Here is a 20,757-nt window from a genome sequence, read left to right as displayed (position 1 = left end):
CCACTTTCAACATTCACTCCCTCCGCCAGCAACAGACAGTGGCAGCCGTGTGCACCATCTACTAGATGTACTGCAGCAACTCACCAAGAATCCTTTGACAGCACTTTCCAAAACCATTACCTCGACCACCTGGAAAGACAAAGGTAGTAAATGAATGGGAACACCACCAGCTGGAAGTTCCTGTCATAGCCATACAACACCTTGACTTGGAACTATGTCACTGTTCCTTCACCGTCACTGGATCAGAATCCTGGAACTCCTTTCCTAACAGCACTGTGGGTGTGCCTACACTACATGGATTGCAGCGGTTTAAGAAGGCAGCTCACCACCACCTCCTCACGGGCAATTACGATTGAGCAACGAATGCTGGCTAAGGCAGTGACTCCCACACCCCATGAAAGAATTTTAAAAAGACACGTCTTTTTGTTCAAGCTGCCTTAATTTATCCCTAAGTATCTCAATGTTATATTTATTTCATAATACTCCTGTGAAACATCCTGGGATGTTTGACTACATTAAAGGTGCTATATAAACGCAAATTGTTGTAGATTGTCCAGTTGAGTCAAGTTACAGTCAATAACAATTAGAAATTGAGACATACTTGACGACTGGACAATATATTTATTTTAAAATTGTCCGTAGGCAAAGTCATGGAAAATCAGCTGGCATTTTATTATATTCTGCTCCTTTGCATATTTTTATAATATTTTAATTTAATTTATTTTATAATATATATTTCCATGCAATCCCATCTGATTGAGTTCTATTGCAATATTTATAGTGCTCCATCCTCTCCTAATTGTAGCTACTCCTACCAGGAGATCTGTGTCACACTTGTCTGCATTGTCCCATTCTCACACATCCACTCCAGCTTGTCCTCACCACTCTGTGACATCTGTCTTCCAGCTATGCCTAGGCCGACCCCTCTTTCTGCTTTGCGTTGCCCTCCAGAAAAGATCTGTGTCATTTTTTTTAGCCTGATCAAATGATCAAACGACTGAGTTTCTTTTCTGAATGTCATTTTTTAGAGTTCTTTTTGCCCTTGCAATTTCAAGCAGATTTGTCTTATGCTCTGGATGTGGAAATTTACGCATTCGTCTTTAAACCACATTTCAACGGTCTCAATTGACTTAGCAACGCACAGCCAAACTCATAGGATAATGGTGACAGAGCTACAGAACGTACTGCCATTGCTTATTCAACCATAAAAAATACAGGATATTGGCACAGGTTAAATGGTGGTTGAACCACCAAGGATTTTTGGGCAGGCACCAAAGGATGCTTCCCCCAAACCCAGCAACCTCGGAGGCATCAGTGATACAATACAATGTCTTTTCCCAGGATATATAGTCTGTCTGGACCATAACAGGAGTTAATCAGAGATTCTATAACCCAAAACAACTGAAATACAAAAAATACAAGTTCATCGGGTCCTACCCACAATGTTTTTAAGTTTAAGTTTTTAAGTTTGTTTATTTATTAGTGTCACAAGTAGGTGTACATTAACACTGCAAAGAAGTTACTGTGAAAATTCCCTAGTGGCCACACTCTGGCGCTTGCTCGGGTACACTGAGGGAGAATTTAGCATGGTCAATGCATCTAACCAGCACGTCTTTTGGACTGTGGCAGACATGGGGAGAATGTGCAAATGCCACACAGAGAGTGACACAAGCTGGGAATCGAACCCAGGTTCCTAGCGCTGTGAGGCGGCAGTGCTAACCACTGTGCCACTACATTGAGCAATACAACCTACACAACACAGTGCTTATAAATGAAAGCGGGATGCATTGCACTAGAGATAAATGAACATGCCTGGATTCATCAGGATAACAAGTGAAAATTTGCTATCATGTTCACTCACAGGATTACCATAGAACCTCTACAGTGCAGAAAGAGGCCATTCATCCCATCAAATCAGTACTGACTCTCCGAAAGATCATTCCACCCAGGCCCTCCCCTCTGACCTAACCCCACAAGCCCCACGCATTTACCATGACCAATCCACCTAACCTGCATGTCTTTGGACTGTGGGAGGAAACCCACGCAGACACGGGGAGAACGTGCAAACTCCACACAGACAGTGACCTGAGGCCGGAATTGAACCTGGGTCCCTGGTGCTGTGAGGCAGCAGTGCTAACCACTGTGCCACCGAGCCACCCCATGCTGCTGAGGTTTTCCAGGATATTCTGTTGTTGTGTCACTGGCTCTCTATCCAGTTTCTGCAGCTTCCCTGCCTCCTCTCCACAACAAAGAAATGTCATCTTACTTTCCATTGTCTTCAGCTCTGACGGAGGGTCATCCAGACTCAGGGCGGAATTTTACCGGCACGTCCACCCAAGGTGGTAGGATCCCGCCTGAGGCCAACGGACAATGCCGTTCTCCAAGCCTCGCCCGCCCCCGGAATCGGAGCGAGTGTGCCGGTAAAATTCCAGCCTCAACGTTAACTTTGTTCTCTTTTCCCAGGTGCTGTCAGACCTGCTGAGATTTTCCAGCATTTTCTGTGAAGGGGAAGTTCAGTAGCGATGCAGTGGCAGAGGTTTAAGGGGATATTTCAGAATACACAGAATAGATACTTTCCAATGAGAAAAAAAAATTCCAAGGGGAGGATCCATCTAAAAAACTAAAAAATGTTCAAGTATTTGCGTAAAGGTGAATGGCAGGTCAGAAGATTGGACAGAACATTAAAAAAAGCAAAGAACAGTTAAAAGATTACTACAGAGGGAAAGCGTAGAGTACGAGGGGAAGCGAGCTAGAAATATTAAGGCGGATATAAACGTCTCTGGATATTAAAAAGAGAGTTAACAAACTAAGCATCGGTCCTATAGAAAGTGAGTCTGCAGAATTAACATTGGAAAATAAGGCGATGAAATGAACATATATTTTGCATCTGTCTTCACCGTAGAGGATACAAGTGACATCCCAGAATTAGCTGTAAATGAAACTGAGGAACTCAAGGAAAATACAATCACCCGGGAAGTGGTACTGAGCAAATAGTTGGAATTGTAAATTGTCAAGTCCCCACGTCCTGATGGACGTCATCCTAGAATGTAAAAACTAAGTGGCTAATGGGTTCGTTGATGTATTGGTTTTAATTTTCCAAAATTGTCCAGATTCGGGGAAGGTTTCATTAGATTGGAAAATGGCAAATGTAACTCCTTTATTTAAAAAGGGAAGGAGATGAAAGCAGAAAATTGCAGGCCAGTTAGGTTAATACCTGCCATGGGGAAATGTTAGCAGTTAATATTTAGGATGTTATAGCAGGACTCTTGGAAAATTCATGTTAATCAGGCAGAGTTAGCATGGTTCTGTGAGAAAGAAATCATGTTTAACCAGTGTATTATAGTTCTGTGGATAAAGGGATATCAGTGGATGTACTGTACTTAGAGTGCCAGAAAGCATTTGATAAGCTACCACATCAAAGGTTATTGTGGGGGGGGAAAGCTCATGTTGCAGTGATACTCCCTGAATCATTTTGGCATGGGTAGAAGATTGGCTGGCTAACAGCAAACAGAGTAGGCATAAATGGGTCATTTTCTGGTTGACAAGATGTAACGAGTGGTGTGCCACTGTGGTGTGCTGGGACTTCAACCTTATACAATTTATATAAATGACTTGGATGAAGGGACCAAAGGTGTGGTAAACTTGCTGATGACACAAAGGTAGGTAGGATAAATTGCAAAGAGAACATAAAGTGGCTACAAAGGGTGAAACTACTGTATACTGTATTGTCTGTTTACTTAAGGAAAGATGGAAATGTACTGGGAGCATTTCAGGAAAGGTTTACCAGACCATTACCTGGAATGGTGTGTCTTACGAGGAAAGATTGGACAGGCTGGGCTTGTATCCGCTGGAGTTTAGAAAAGTGAGAGGTGACTTGACTGAAACATTTAAGGTCCCGAGGAGTATGGACGGTGGATGTGGAGAGGATGTTCCCTCTTCTAGGAGAATCTAGGATGAGGGGGGTCACTGTTTAAAAATAAGGAGACATCCATTTGAGACAGCGATGAGGAGAATTTTTTTCTGTCAGAGGGTCATGAGTCTTTGGAGCTCTGGCGGAGGCAGGATCTTTGAATATTTTTAATGGAAGGGTAAGTGGAAATGTGGAGTTGAGGTTAAAAATAGATCAGCCACGATCTTAATGAATGGCAGAGCAGGCTCAAGGGGCCAAGAGGCCTACTTCTGCTCCTAATGTGTTCATATGAGTACTTTTTGAGGCAAGATGTTATTCACTGGAAGAATGAACTGATTGCTATTTTATTGCTTATGATACAGCAGATGCGGTAAACCCTGATTATGATGAGAGTGAGCAAGCTCTTGATCTAAGAGAGGATGGACGACACATTGAAGAATATGAAGGAACCAACAACAGCAGCTGTCTGCTGGAGAATGAAAGCTATGACGGGGATCACTTGAACCATCGATCAACTTCAGCCGATGGTATTAGAGCGTCTAATGGAAAACTGACATGTGATATCTGTGGACTGTCATGTGTTGGGCCAAATGTCCTCATGGTACACAAGCGAAGCCACACTGGTAATTGGTGTTACTAAATTTACAATACAAGACCATAATCCATTCAGCATTGTACAGTGGAACCAATTTAAATGCATAACATTTAAACAAATATCACACTTCAGTGTTAATTAATGTGTAATTGTTTTACCTCCCGAATACAGGATTCTTTTTAACCCAACAGTATTTCTTTGCAGGATCCCTTAGGGTAGGTTAGAATCCGAGCCTTGTCCTTCTCCACAGGCACTCAGTGCAAGATGGTCATTTTTAGTGAAAGATGTGCTTCCTGGCTGTGCGATTGCACGATAATTAGTGGAAGGTGCACTCTTTGGTCTGCAGTTTATATGGCCCCGTCTGCCATGTTTGCAGCGAGGGGAGAGGAGGGACCTTGTAAATAGTTCGGGAGCAAGCCTGCCACCTTCCCACCCACCCCAACCCAATCCCCATTACACACCGGGTGGGCAGGCTCTAAAATCAGCTCCCCTGCCACAGTTAAATGAATAATTAAAGGTTAATTAGGTTTGCTAACAAGTCTGTTGACCGCCCACGCTCTAAAACAGTTGGCATGGGCAGTCAGCCGGCAGTGGCAGGCCATTTTTAAGGCTGTCATGAGAAAAGGCAGTGGGAGAGGGGGCACCTCATTCGGTGCGTGCTGTGTGCACACCATGACCATACCCCCCAAGATGATAATTCCCCAACTTCTTCTGCAAAGCCCAGCACTCCCCAGCCCCCCCCCCCCACCAGGCGCTAGGGTCTCTCCCTGGCCTAAAACGTCACAATGTACTTATTCTGGGCAGTCTTGATCTTCTTTGAGCTTCTTTCTGATGTCCCACCATTGCCCTGTCCTGAATTCCTGCACTGCTGAGACTAATGGAAGGTGGAGCTTCCTCCCACGGAGTGGCGGAAGTCCTATCTGGCCAACTTTCCTTCCATTGTGAGTGGGTGGGGAGCAGTCCACACACACAGCCCCCGCACCTGCCCCCTCTCATAAAATGCAGCCCATTATCAGTACGATCCCATGACAGATGCTCATTAAAGGATAACGTTGGACCAATTAGCCAATGGAAGGTGTACTCTTTATCAATGTCCTTTTTCCACTTGGCGAGTAACAGGGTGTTTATTGACAAATTCATCGGCCAGTGTTTGTTGCCTGTACCATGTGCACAATTGGCCAGTCAGAGATGCGTTCACTGCTTCCATGTAATTGTCCAGTGGAACTGTGTGTTACAACAGAACATGCACTCTTCATTTTCCCCTCAAATTAATCCCAAAACAAAGATTTGTTCCTTTCTAGTGATTTCAAAGTTATAAATCATTCATTTTCTTCGCAGTCTAATTGACAATCACAGAGGGGCTTAAACCCAAGCTGACCAGCCCTGCATCTATACTTTGCTTTATTTAATAATAGTTCCATAAATTTGTAAATAAGATAGTACAATAATGTTAAATGAAGTTTAACAAGGAAAGCAGTGTGCCTGAAACATTATGGAAACTAATGTTGAAATGTTGGCTTTTGTTTCCACGGGGAGCCTAAGAAACAAGATTCTACAGTCTACATCTCTTTATACAATGCTGACAATATGATTACTGAATGGTTATGGCGTAGAAGAAGGCTGTTTGGCCTATCATGTCTGTGCAGGATGTACAAAGGAACAATTTACCGAGTGCCACTCCCCAGCCTTCTCCCCATAGCCCTGCATATAGAAAGCAGAAGCAGGAGGAGGCCATTCGGCCCTTCGAGTCTGCTCCGCCATTCATTGATCATCAAAGTCAATATCCTGATTCCCCCCTTCCCCCCCTATTCCTCGATCCCTTTAGCCCCAAGAGCTATATCTAATTTCTTCTTGAAATCAGACAATGTTTTGGCCTCAACTGCATTCTGTGGTAGTGATTCCACACATTCACCACCCTCTGGGTGAAGAAATTTCTCCTCACCTCAGTTCTAAAAGGTTTACCCCTTATCCTCAAACTATGACCCCTAGCTCTGGACTCCCCCACCATTGGGAACATTCTTTCTGAATCCACCCTGTCTAACCCTGTTAGAATAAAGTACCCATTGCTACCGGCTAACAAACACTTTATCATATTTGTTAGTGTCTGTGTTTCTGAAGCAACACTTTAGTGCAAATCTATATAAATGTTATGCTTTGTTTTTAGATAATAACCCAATTCCTTCTTAAACGCCTTGGTTGAACCTGTCTCCACCACATTCTCAGGCAGTACATAGTGCCTCTTCTCCCCCGCATGAGTTGGTATATAATTTCCACCAATATCTGCTTTGGTTATTTCAACGACACAAGCTTTGGCGGTTTTATCAGGAAAGGGAATGCATTTGTGCAAATTATTTATATCCAAATTTCGATCACTTCCCCCATCCCCTAGTACCTTCTCAGTATATCACAACTCACCTGTAACAAAGATGAAGCTGTTTAAATTTCTCTGTACTGTTGAGTATTACATTTGGCACAAGTATTATGAGTTCATCTGAAGATTGACCAAAGCTTTGAGGAACCAAGTCACAGCCGCCCATCTTACAGACAGTCAGAATTCTGCCATCTAGCTGTGTCTATTGAAAAGTCAGCACAATGAATAGGCTGACTGCAGTGAAACAAAACAGTTTTCTGGGGCACCCACCATTAGTAATTTTCAGGATAACCATAGTGTTGATGCTTTGCTGTTGGAATTATGTGGATTATTAAAGAGAAGAGTTGGGAAGAATGAGGCTATTGGTTTGTTTTTCTCATGCCCAACAAATTGGATTTCCACATTAAAATTCCATTTGTCCATCAGTGAACATTAACATGACCCTGAAGAGACACCCATTCACATGTGGCATAAACAGAGGGAGTCAGCATGAAATCCTGGCCCAAGGCTACAATCTTTTATTGTCGTTACAGTTCATATTGATCAGCATCAACTCCATGTTCCTGATCATCACCAGCACTCTGAAATAAATTCATCAGGGTTAATTTTACACACTCACATTCTTGCACAGAGACTCATCTCCAGGTCATGTGTTGAGAGCTCAAGCACATGTTCATGATGGTTTTCTGCATGTTAACAATGAACAGGTGGAAAATCATGGCGGGTGTACTGCCAGGAGTGTGAAGTGCTGAAAGTGCCCATTGCTACTGGCCAACAAATGCTTTCTCTCATGTTTGTTAGTGCTTTGTTTCTGAAGCAACACTCTAGCGCAAGAGATCACTTCAAACATGTGTTACAATTTGCCTCCCAAAATATTACATGAATGTGTGAGTTTGTAATATGGGTGAATTTCTTAAATCATTAATGGTATCTCTTACTTTTGCAGGTGAGCGCCCCTTTCACTGTAACCAGTGTGGAGCATCCTTTACTCAGAAAGGAAATCTTCTGCGCCACATAAAACTTCACACTGGTGAAAAGCCCTTCAAATGTCACCTCTGTAATTACGCCTGTCGACGCAGAGATGCTCTGTCAGGTCACCTGCGTACACATTCCAGTAAGTCAATCAGTGAATTCAACTATTTAGTGTCATCAAAATTTTTTACATTGTTTCAGATCAGCTTCCAAGAAGTATGAGTAAAGGTCATGATTTGCATGCAAGCTTCATTTGAGGAAATAGGCCGGAAGCAAATCGAACTATTTCATACCTATAAAATTATAATTTCAAGAAGAAATGTAAACTGTTTGTAAAAACAGTAAGTTTCAGTGATTTTCTTGTTAACGTATCTGTCTGCCATGATTGCTTGCAACATGCTAATATAAATTACGGTAACACGGTGGTTAGCACTGCTGCCTCACAGCGCCAGGGACCCGAGTTCAATTCCCGGCTTGCGTCACTGTCTGTGTTGAATTTGCACATTCTTCCCATATCTGCGTGGGTTTCCTCTGGGTGCTCCGGTTTCCTCCCACATTCTGAAAGGCGTGCTAGTTCGGTGCATTGACCCAAACAGGTGCCGGAGTGTGGCAACTAGAGGAATTACACAATAACTTCATTGCAGTGTTAATGTAAGCCTTACCTGTGACTAATAAATAAACTTTAACTTTAAACTTTAGATTAGGACTCATCGGAAGTAACAAGGCAGGAAATAGTGTGAAAGTCAAATATTCAATGTACCATCAATATATTTAGTTTCACCTTTTCACAGTAACTTAATTTGCATTTTGCTGCAGTAAACCCTCACTACCATTCAACTAGTCCACAGGTGGAATTTTATAGCCCTGTTCTGGTGGGGGTGGGACTAGAAAATGCAGCGAGCCATTCAAAAGTTCATTGGCTTAGGTGGAACCAGAAGATCCCGCCAGTGGGCTAGGCTCAAACATTCTGCACCTTATATTTAGAACGACTTTGAACATTTCAAAGTTACTAAGTTATCTCAGTATGTTCAAGCTGACGTCGCATGTTAATTATAGATGAGGAAGACCATTATGATTCGTCCCGTCTGGAAAACCTTTTGGTTGTTCCCTGTGTAGCATCCAATTGCTCTTAAATTACTTCATGGCTTTCACTTGCAATAGACCAACTGCAAACCATTTCCATGTAGTGATCACTTTTCTTGTGAAGAGGAAACTCCTGACATTTAGCCTAATTAGCTCCTAATTGGTATGGCTCCTGCTCTGCCCAAGACTGCAAGGAACTACAAAAGGTCGTGAATGTAGCCCAATCCATCACACAAACCAGTCTCCCATCCATTGACTCTGTCTACACTTCCCGTTGCCTCGGCAAAGCAGCCAGCATAATTAAGGACCCCACGCACCCCGGACATTCTCTCTCTTCCACCTTCTTCCGTTGGGAAAAAGATACAAAAGTCTGAGGTCACGTACCAACCGACTCAAGAACAGCTTCTTCCCTGCTGTTGTGAGACTTTTGAATGGACTTACCTTGCATTAAGTTGATCTTTCTCTACACCCTAGCTATGACTGTAACACTACATTCTGCACTCTCTCGTTTCCTTCTCTATGAACAGTATGCTTTGTCTGTATAGTGTGCAAGAAACAATACTTTTCACTGTATTTTAATACATGTGACAATAATAAATCAAATCAAATAATTTTGCCTCTATGTTAGTTCGAATTGTCCCCTTGTCCTATTCAAGTAATTTAATGTAGTTTTCTGATGTATCTTTTCCATAATCTTTCTAGTCCTCCTTGTTCCTGTAAGGATATCTCTCAGACACCACTGAACAGTTCCTCAATTTCTTCCTCAGAGCTTAACCCCTCTATCACAATGAATCAGGCTCATGGTCCATCTTTGCACTACCTCCAACTCTTGGACTTCTCGCTTTTGCCTTGATGCCGAATCTGCACCTCAATGCAGTGTGAGCACACGCTGTACACTTTTGATCGTGACACTCTGACTTGTGTGGAGCTTAACGTTCTGTTGGCTTTGTTGGTTGGTGCTGCATTTTTTTGGCTATGTTGTGTGTTGAGTACACTAAAACTCCGAGATATCTTTCAGCTTTACCCTTCAACGCCATTCATGGAGTATTAGCCATTATTCTATGTGTGATACTTTACATGTGTTTGTATTAACTTTCACCTGTTATGTTTCTATCTATTTACTTATTTCAAATCATTCTGTAACTTCTGAGATGTCGCTGCCAATTCCATTAGTTTTTCTAGTTTGGTATCATCTACAAATTTGACTAATTTGCTTTGAGCTTCTCAATGTAAGCCATTGAATTAAATTAAAACCAATTGTGGTCTCAACAGCAATACTTGGGGTATCTGACTTATTACAACCCTCACCTTACATAATTCCTCTAACAAGTATCTGTTGATTTATATCCACCAGCCACTGTCAGTTCCCAAGATTTAGCCAAGATTCTATGAAACTTTGTCGAGTTGGAAGAAACAGTTTGCTTTACATGACACTGACATTAATACTTAACAGACAAATTTGATGACAGAGCAATCTACACCCTATCAATGACCTATCTCTTACCCATCAGTACTTACCAGTAATCCATTTCCTATAAATCTATGCCAAATCAATAAATAATTTTCCATGAATCGCTGAAGAAGGGCCAATCTGTATTATACGTAACTGTGACAACCCCCACAAGGTCCATGATCTCCCTGTAAGATGCTCTTTCTCAAACCACTCCACCCACATGATCAGTTTTGCTTTAGCAGAAATTGAGCATCTCCCTGCCCAATTGACACCACTGTGTCCCCACCAAGAGAGTTGGTGTACGCTTGATGGACCAAATGGCTACCTCCTGCACTGTAGGGATTCTATGATACTAATGATTTTATCTTAATTGAAGTACTCTTTCAGAAGTAATTTTAACATTTAATGTTTTCTTATCAATAAGAATGTTTCTAATCACAGTAAATTGTCCATAATTCCAGCTTCAGTAAATTAATTTCATAAAATCCCTACAGTGCAGAAGGAGGCCATTCGGCCCATTGAGTCTGCACCGACCACAATCCACCCAGGCCCTATCCCCGTAACCCGATATATTAACCTGCTAATTCCCTTGACACTAGGGGCAATTTAGCATGGCCAATTAACTTAACCTGCACGCCTTTGGACTGTGGGAGGAAACCGGAGCACCCGGGGGAAACCCACGCAGACACGGGGAGAATGTGCAGGCTCCGCACAGATAGAATTTGCAGCATTTGTAACTTTAGGACTTTATTACCTGTGCATTCAAGTTGTTTGGAGTTACAAATCCAGATTTTCAGTTGACACTAAACCAGGTGGCACAATAATTTGTGAGGTGGAAGCAGGAAGTTACAAAGGCGCATAGACAGATAAAGCAAGTGGACAAAACTATGGTCGATAGAGTCCATATGGGGAAATGTATCTGAGGAAGACGGACTTAAATATTTGATTAATGGTGTGAACTAGAAACATAAGGAGCAAAGAGATTTTGATGTCCACGCAAATAATCATTTCATGGTACAGAATCACAGAGCTTGAGTATTGCTGAAAAAGGGACATTTTTGGTGAAATCTTCCCTCTTGCATTCTTAGGACATATAAGACTCTGTGCGGAGTCTGCATGTTCTCCCCTTGTCTGTGTGGGTTTCCTCTGGGTGCTCCAGTTTCGTCCCACAGTCTGAAAGACACAGGCGCCGGAGTATAGCAACTAGGGAATTTTCACAGTAACTTCACTGTGGTGTTAATGTAAGCCTACTTGTGACACTAATAAATAAACTTTTTTTAAAAGTCGCTATAAGATTTGCCTCATCAGCCACTTATGAATAAGGCCCAAGCTATTTGCTCATGAAAAGCAAGTCATGTTTAACCAATTTACTGGAATTCTTTGAGGACATTACGAGCAACGGGTAACTGGTGCTCGTAATGTCCTCAAAGAATATGGCGGCATATCTGGATTTCCAGAAGGCATTTGACAAGGTGCCGCACCAAAGACTGCTACATAAGATAAAGGTGTATAGCAACTAGGGAATTTTCACAGTAACTTCACTGTGGTGTTAATGTAAGCCTACTTGTGATAAAGGTGTACGGTGTTACGGGTAATGTATTAGCATGGATAGAGGATTGGTTAACTAACAGAAAGCAAAGAGTAGGGTAACCTGTTGTTTTTCTGGTTGGCGATCAGTGACTAGTGGTGTGCCTCAGGGATCAGTGTTGGGACCGCAATTGTTTACGATTTGCATAGATGATTTGGAGTTGGGGACCAATGTAATGTATCAAAATTCACAGATGACACTAAAATGAGTGGTAGAGCAAAGTGTGACACTGAAAGTCTGTAGAGGGATATAGATAGTTTAAGCGAGTGGGCGAGGGTCTGGCAGATGGAGCACAATGTTGGTAAATGTGAGGTCATCCATTTTGACAGGAATGAGAGCATGATGGACTATTATTTAAATGGTAAAAAATTGCAGCATGCTGCTGTGCAGAGGGACCTGGGTGTCCTTGTGCAGGAATCTCAAGGAGTTGGTTTGCAGGTGCAGCAGGTAATTAAGAAGGCAAATGGAATTTTGTCCTTCATTGCTAGAGGGATGGAGTTTAAAAACAGGGAGGTTATGTTGCAGCTGTATAAGGTGCTGGTGAGGCCACACCTGGAGTACTGTGTACAGTTTTGTCCTCCTTACTGAAGAAAGGATATACTGGCACTGGAGGGGGTGCAGAGGAGATTCACTGGGTTGATTCCAGAGTTGAGAGGGTTGGCTTATAGAAATCATAGAAATCATAGAAACCCTACAGTGCAGAAGGAGGCCATTCGGCCCATCGAGTCTGCACCGACCACAATCCCACCCAGGCCCTACCCCCACATATTTACCCGCTAATCCCACTAACCTACGCATCTCAGGACTCTAAGGGGCAATTTTTAACCTGGCCAATCAACCTAACCCGCACATCTTTGGACTGTGGGAGGAAACCGGAGCACCCGGAGGAAACCCACGCAGACACGAGGAGAATGTGCAAACTCCACACAGACAGCGACCTGAGCCGGGAATCGAACCCGGGACCCTGGAGCTGTGAAGCAGCAGTGCTAACCACTGTGCTACCGTGCCGTGAGGAGAGACTGAGTAGACTGGGACTATACTCATTGGAATCTGTGGAATTCCCTGCCCAATGAAGCAGTTGAATGTTTTTAAGGAAAAAATATATAGATTTTGAACAGTAAAGGAATTAAGGGTTATGGTGAGCGGGTGGGTAAGTGGAGCTGAGTCCACGAAAAGATCAGCCATGATCTTATTGAATGGCGGAGCAGGCTCGAGGGGCCAGATGACCTATTCCTGCTCTGTTTTTTTATGTTCTAATGTTCACCATGCACGCTAGATGTTGACGAGGGGACATCAAAGGCACCCTGCAGGATAGCGTCTATCCTGAGCATATCATTTTGTGCTGGAAACACGTGAACAGGACGAAGGGCTGTCACTTTCAGCTCTGAAAAGCAGCAGGTGAAGCTGTTTTGTGCCACTGTTTTGCAGTAACAACACAAATAGTATCCCCTACTAACAGGATGCTGCCGTTAAACCAAAAGATGAGTAATATGGTATATGAATTTCAGTGCCAGTGTGATGCTAGGTATGTAGGCTGGACATCTCAAAGAATATGGCATCATATCAAACAGCATGTCCCTTCCGCTGTTCGCAATGGACAAGGTGCAGACCGTACCCAACTAGTCCGTGCTTCAAATCTCAAAACACAGTGTCCAACATTAGATGTGACTCTGTGATTGGACAACATTTGCATTAGGGTTTGTGCTAAGAATTACGCTGACAACCAATTTTAGATTGTCAATCGTGCTTTCAATGTGGTACATTTGTGTGTACTGGAAGCTACATATATTAATACACAGGGCCCTGTTTTTTGCAGACAGAAATAAAATGGTGCCTGTTTCAGCTAAATAAAATAAGTGGCAGCCATTTGCTGGTTCATTCCTTAGGGCAATGCTTTGACCAATCAGTGTCAAGCTGCCTGAACAAAATTTTAAACAGTTTTCGGCAGTTAACTGTCAGTCACGATCAACTAGTGCATTCTCCATGACAACATCTCAACCAATCAGTCCACATGCCAACCAATCAGCACTGTCTTCTCATATATGATAAATTTGTTGATTTCCTTGTACATGGGTATCCGGTGTACCTCCTGATGCACGCAAGACTGATAAAAAATGTATTTTATTCAACAATGTCCATGTAAACAAAAGCTCATTCACAAATACAAAAGCAATCAAAAGGAATATTTGCCTTCATCTCAAAGAGATTGAAATTCAAAATTGGCAGTTATATTTCAGTCACACAAAACTTGATCAGATCTCATTCAAATTCTGGCACCATCCTTCAGGGAGGATAGATTAGCTTTAAAGGGAGTGCAACAGACTCGCAAGTGTTATGGAACAAAGAAAAGTGCAGCACAGGAACAGGCCCTTCGGCCCTCCAAGCCCATGCCAATCATGATGCCCTAACAAAGCTAAAAAAACTTTTCTGCCCTTACTCGGTCCGAATCCCTCTATTCCCTCCCTATTCACGTTCCCATCCAGATGCCTCTTAAATGTTGCTAATGTGCCTGTTTCCACCACCTCCTCTGGCAGCGCGTTCCAGGCACCCACCACTCTCTGCGTGAAAAACTTTTCCCACACAACTCCCTTAAACTTTACCCCGCTCATCTTGAACCTGAGCCCCCCTTGTAATTGACACTTCCACCCTGGGGAAAAGCCTCTGACTATCCCGCCTGTCTATGCCTCTCATAATTTTATCATGTAATTCTATCTGGTCTCCCCTCAGCCTCCGTCTTTGCAGTGAAAACAATCCTAGTTTATTCAACCTCTCCTCATAGCCAATGCCCTCAAGACCAGGTAACAGCCTGGTGAACCTTCTTTCCACTCTCTCCAAAGCCTCCACATCCTTCTGATAATGTGGTGACCAGAACTGCACGCAATACTCCAAATGCAGCCGAACCAAGGCTTTATAAATAGCTGCAACATGATTTGCTAACTTTTGTACTCAATGCTCCAGCCATTGAAGGCAAGGATGCCATCTGCCTTCTTAATCACCTTGGCCACCTGTGTTGCCACTTTTAGGAAACTGTGGACATATAGCCCAGATCCCTCTGTATGTTAATGTCCCTAAGGGTTCTGCCATTTACAGTATTAACTCACATCTAAATTTGATCCCCCAAGATGCATCACCTCACATTTGTCCGGATTAAACTCCATCTGCCATTTCTGTGCTCAAGTCTCCAATCTATCTCTATCCTGTTATATCCTCTAATAATCCTGGCACTATCAGCAACTCCACCAATCTTTGTGTCATCTGCAAACTTACTAATCGGTCCCCCCACATTTTCCTCCAGATCATTTATATATACTATAAACAACAGAGGTCCCAGCACTGATCCCTGCGGAACACCACTAGCTACAGATCTCCATTCTGAAAAACACCCTTCCACCGCTACTGTCTCTCTATAATCAAGCCAGTTCTGTATCCATCTAGCCAGCCCACCCTGAATCCCAAGTGATTTTAGTTTTTGTCCCAGTCTGCCATGTGGGATCTTGTCAAATGCCTTACTAAAGTCCATATAAATTATATCCACAGCCCTTCCCTCATAAAATATCTTTGTCGCCTCTTCAAAAAACTCAATCAAGTTGTTGAGACATGACCTTCCCTGTACAAACCATGCTGCCTGTCACTAACTAGTCCATTTTCCTCCAAATGTGCATACATCCTGTCCCTCAGAGCTAAAAGGATTAAATTGTATGAAAAGGACAGATTGCATGAACTTGCTTTTAATTCCTTTGAGTTTAGAAGGTTGAAGGGTGATCTAATTAACTACTTTAGACTGATTAAAGGATTCAGTGTGGTAGAGAAACTATTTCCTCTGGTGGGGGAGTCCAGAGCAAGGCAGAATAACTTTAAAAATTAGTGTTAGGGCGATGCAGGATAAACCAGGAAGCACTTTTCACAAAATGCAACGTGATCAACTGGAATTCAGTTCCTCAAAAAGTTGCCGATGCAGGGATAACTGAAATTTTCCAGTCATGTCTGTTCCTTGGTTCCTTTAAAGCTCCCATATCCACAATGTCCCTATATCTATACTGCTTCTATAATGTTTGTATATTCACACTATTCCTTTGTCAACAAAATAAGTAGTTTTATATGAATATCATTGGAAAGAATGTAATCAAACTCAATTGAAATTGGAGCACTGAAATGTCTCTTTTGATCAGGATTCAGTTTGTTGACAAGAGATGTGACCACTTCTTTATGTGGTATCTTTGAGTGGGGACACAGTGGTACCTCGCTGGGCAGGGTGAGGCTGAATTCCTGCTAAAGCAAAACTGATCACATGGGTGGAGTAGTTTGAGAATAAAGTACAGTAATTTCAATGGTCTCTAAGACGAAAGGAGCATTGTTCACTGGGATCTGCACTAACATCTGTCTGTTAAACCACAGGCATCTCGATTACAACAAATGTTTTCTGTAAGGGAATCTGAGACACGGTCCGTAACCATTGGCTAAAGACAGTAAACATTAAATCTCATCTGCCTAAACCTATTAGAACTAAATAAACATATGAGGGAAAGTGGAATGAAAGGACATGTGTGGGTGGCACGGTGGCACAGTGGTTAGCACTGCTGCTTCACAGCTCCAGGGTCCAGGGTTCGATTCCCGGCTCGGGTCACTGTCTGTGTGGAGTTTGCACATTCTCCTCGTGTCTGCGTGGGTTTCCTCCGGGTGCTCCGGTTTCCTCCCACAGTCCAAAGATGTGCGGGTTAGGTTGATTGGCCAGGTTAAAAATTGCCCCTTAGTGTCCTGAGATGCGTAGGTTAGAGGGATTAGCGGGTAAATATGTGGGGGTAGGGCCTGGGTGGGATTGTGGGTTGGTGCAGACTCGATGGGCCGAATGGCCTCCTTCTGCACTATAGGGTTTCTATGATTTCTATTCTAGGAAGGAGGCAGCTTGTGGGGCATTAACGCTGTGTAGCCCAGAGTGTTCAAATGAAGAATACCCGGAAAAAAGTCATACGGACTTGAAATGTCGCTCTGTTTCTCTCTCCAGAGATGCTGCCAGACCTGTCGGATTTTTAATTTCAGATTTCCATTGTCCGCAGTATTTTCCTTTTATTTCAGTCTGTCTGAATGACCTGTTTCTGAGCTGTAGATTATCATTATCATTGATAACAATGATTGGATTTTTCACTAATTTAATTCCAGTTAATATTCCTGCTCCCTTTTCTTTGGGCAGAATAGCTTCAGATAACTGCACAATTTCCATCTATTAGCTTGGGGCAGGTCAGAAGGGACAGTGGAAAAGGCAGCTCGTCATACATTCCTGACTGAATAGAGTGTAAAAGCAGAAATGGGAAGCAATAGAGAGAAGTTCCCCCCTCCACCGTCCATTCCAGAAAATATACTTCTACACAGAATCATGGAGTCTCTACAGTACAGAATTAGGCCCATCGAGTCTGCACTGACCACAATACCACCCAGGCCCTAATGCCGTAACCCCACACATCTACTAATCCCCCTGACACTAAGGGTCAATTTACAATGGCCAATCCACCTAACCCGCTCATCTTTCGGACCGTGGGAGGAAACTGGAGCACCCGGAGGAAACCCACGCAGACACTGGGAGAATGTGCAAACTCCACACAGACAGTGACCCGAGGCCGGAATTGAACCTGGGTCTCTGGTGCGATGAGACAACAGTGCTACCCACTGTGCCACCGTGCCGCAAATGATAAATGCCTTAACAGAGCTGCATAAATAGTAAATAAAAATGTAACTGCCAGTTTAGTAATGGAGCTAGATGGAAGTGCAGTCCAGTTCTGTCTACTTCTGTTGCTCACAACTGGTGGGTATGGCAGCTACATTGTTGATGCTATAACTACCTGACCTGGAGACATTCTGTTAAAAACTAAAGCAAAGCTATTTTAAAGGAGTAAATCATTCAAGACAAATGAAGGCATTTGACTATTCAAATAAGATGTGAAACATCCCTTCAGAGTTCTTGTTGAAATGGGACTCTGCAGCAGTGAAAACCTCAGTAATGATGAAGAAAACTAAGACCCAACTTAGAGAATAATAGAGACTCACAGCACAGAAAGAGGGCACTCAGCCCATCATCATGTCTGTACTAGCTCTTTGAAAGAGATGTGGTGATGCTTTTTGTCCAGAAACCTCTCAAGTTCCACATGACACAAAGCCTGGAAGTATTGTGAACTTTGACAAGGATCATGACAGACTTCAAGAGAACTTAGATAGGCTGGTGGAATGGGCAAACAAGTGACTGAAAAAGTGTAAAGTAATACTTTTTCATAGGAAGAACAAGGTGAGGCAATTTTTGAGGTGAAGGAGCAAAGGGACCTGGAACTAAAAGTACAAATCATTGAAGGTGGAAGGGCAGGTTGAGAAAATGGTTAATGATACATTGGCAATCTCAGGCTTTGTGAATAGAGATATAAAGTACAAAAGCAAGGAAGTTATGGTTATGGTGGCACAGTGGTAAGCACTGCTGCCTCACAGCGCCAGAGACCCAGGTTCGATTCCTGTCGATTTCGTGTCACTGTCTGTGGAGTTTGCATGTTCTCTCCGTGTCTGCGTGGGTTTCCTCCGGGTGCTCCGGTTTCCTCCCACAGTCCGAAAGATGTGCTGGTTAGATGCATTGGCCGTGCTAAATTCTCCCTCAGTGTACCTGAACAGGCACCGGAGTGTGGCGACTAGGGGATTTTCACAGTAACTTAATTGTTAAGTGTTAATGTAAGCTTACTTGTGATAATAATAAATAAACTTTAAACCTTTATAAAATACTAGTACAGCTTCAGCTAGAGTATTATGTCCAATTCTTGGCAGCATGCTTTGGAAAGGATATGAAGGCGTTGGAGAGAGTATGAATGACTTGGATGAAGCAATTGAAGAGGTAGTTACCAAATTTGCTGATGACACAAAAATAGGTAGGAGAGTGAGTTGTGAAGAGGACATAAGGATGAATATAGATAGGTGAAGTGAGTGAGTGAAGATCTAGCAAATGTGGGAAAATGTGAAGTTGTCCAATTTGGCAGGAAAAATAAAAAAAGTATTATCTAAATGGTGAGAGATTGCAGAGCTCTAAAATGCAGAGGGATTTGGATGTACGAATTGCAAAAGATTAGGAAAACTGATAGAATGTAATCATTTATTGTGAGAAGAATTGAATACAAAAGTAGGGAGACGTTTTTATTAGTTCAGGGGATGTGGGTGTCTCTAGATAGGACAGCATTTATTGTCAATCCCTAACTCCCCTTGAACTAAGTAGCTTGCCAGGACATTTCAGAGGGCCATTAGATCATAAGATATAGGAGTAGAATTAGGCCATTTGGCCCATCGAGTCTCCGCCACCATTTGATCATGGCTGCTAAGTATCTCAGCCCCATTCTCCTGCCTTTTTCCCGTAACCTTTGATCCCCTTATCAAACAAGAACCAATCTATCTCCGTCTTAAGTACACTCAAAGACTTGGCCTCCACAGCCCTCTGTGGCAATGAATTCCACAGATTCACCACCCTGTGGCTGAATAAATTCCTCCTCATCATGGTTCTAAAGGCTGTGCCCTCAGATCCTAGTCTATCCTACTAGTGGAAACATCTTCTCCACGTCCACTCTATCCAGCCTTTCAGTATTCTGTATGTTTCAATGAGATCCCCCTTCATCCTTTTAAACTCCCGTCGAGTTGGTCCTCCGCTCTTTGTGATTTTTATTAATGACTTAGAGGAGGGGGCTGAAGGGTGGATCAGTAAATTTGCTGATGACACCAAGATTGGTGGAGTAGTGGATGAGGTGGAGGGCTGTTGTAGGCTGCAAAGAGACATAGATAGGATGCAAAGCTGGGCTGAAAAATGGCAAATGGAGTTTAACCCTGATAAATGTGAGGTGATTCATTTTGGTAGGACAAATTTAAATGTGGATTACAGGGTCAAAGGTAGGGTTCTGAAGACTGTGGAGGAACAGAGAGATCTTGGGGTCCATATCCACAGATCTCTAAAGGTTGCCAGTCAAGTGGATAGAGCTGTGAAGAAGGCCTATAGTGTGTTAGCTTTTATTAACAGGGGGTTGGAGTTTAAGAGCCGTGGGGTTATGCTGCAACTGTACAGGACCTTGGTGAGACCACATTTGGAATATTGTGTGCAGTTCTGGTCACCTCACTATAAGAAGGATGTGGAAGCGCTGGAAAGAGTGCAGAGGAGATTTACCAGGATGCTGCCTGGTTTGGAGGATAGGTCATATGAGGAAAGGTTGAGGGAGCTAGGGCTGTTCTCTCTGGAGCGGAGGAGGCTGAGGGGAGACTTAATAGAGGTGTATAAAATGATGAAGGGGATAGATAGAGTGAACGTTCAAAGACTATTTCCTCGGGTGGATGGAGCTATTACAAGGGGGCATAACTATAGGGTTCGTGGTGGGAGATACAGGACGGATATCAGAGGTAGGTTCTTTACGCAGAGAGTGGTTGGGGTGTGGAATGGACTGCCTGCAGTGATAGTGGAGTCAGACACTTTAGGAACATTTAAGCGGTTATTGGATAGGCACATGGAGCACACCAGGATGATAGGGAGTGGGATAGCTTGATCTTGGTTTCAGATAAAGCTCGGCACAACATCGTGGGCCGAAGGGCCTGTTCTGTGCTGTACTGTTCTATGTTCTATGAGTACAGACCCAGGGCTTGATTTTACCATTTTGATTCTAAGTGCTGAATCTGGGCACAATTCAGATCCGACTTGGAAACCTGCTTTCAGATGCCCCCATTAGCACTCAGCCTGAAAATAATCGCGAGTCTGAATCGTGCTGTGGGCGGGGCTTATCACGCCTGA

At 43.1% G+C, this 20,757-nt stretch overlaps 1 protein-coding gene across 2 annotated transcripts in view; it reads left to right on the top strand.

The window, feature by feature from the left end:
* LOC144500817 (zinc finger protein Aiolos-like) overlaps positions 1 to 20,757 on the top strand; it is a 151,154-nt gene that overhangs the window by 71,856 nt on the left and 58,541 nt on the right. Inside the window, exons 4-5 of one of the 2 annotated variants that reach the window (XM_078224287.1) lie at positions 4,273 to 4,533; positions 7,823 to 7,990. In XM_078224287.1, coding sequence (XP_078080413.1) covers positions 4,273 to 4,533; positions 7,823 to 7,990 — 429 coding nt within the window. The remainder of the gene's footprint in view (positions 1 to 4,272; positions 4,534 to 7,822; positions 7,991 to 20,757) is intronic. The other variant, XM_078224288.1, reaches the window with a different exon arrangement.

The sequence above is a fragment of the Mustelus asterias genome, chromosome 11, assembly GCF_964213995.1.
Source record: "Mustelus asterias chromosome 11, sMusAst1.hap1.1, whole genome shotgun sequence".
Classification (NCBI taxonomy): Eukaryota; Metazoa; Chordata; class Chondrichthyes; order Carcharhiniformes; family Triakidae; genus Mustelus; species Mustelus asterias.
The sequence above is the reverse complement of the archived record's forward strand: the minus strand, read 5'-3'. Positions and strand labels throughout refer to the sequence as shown.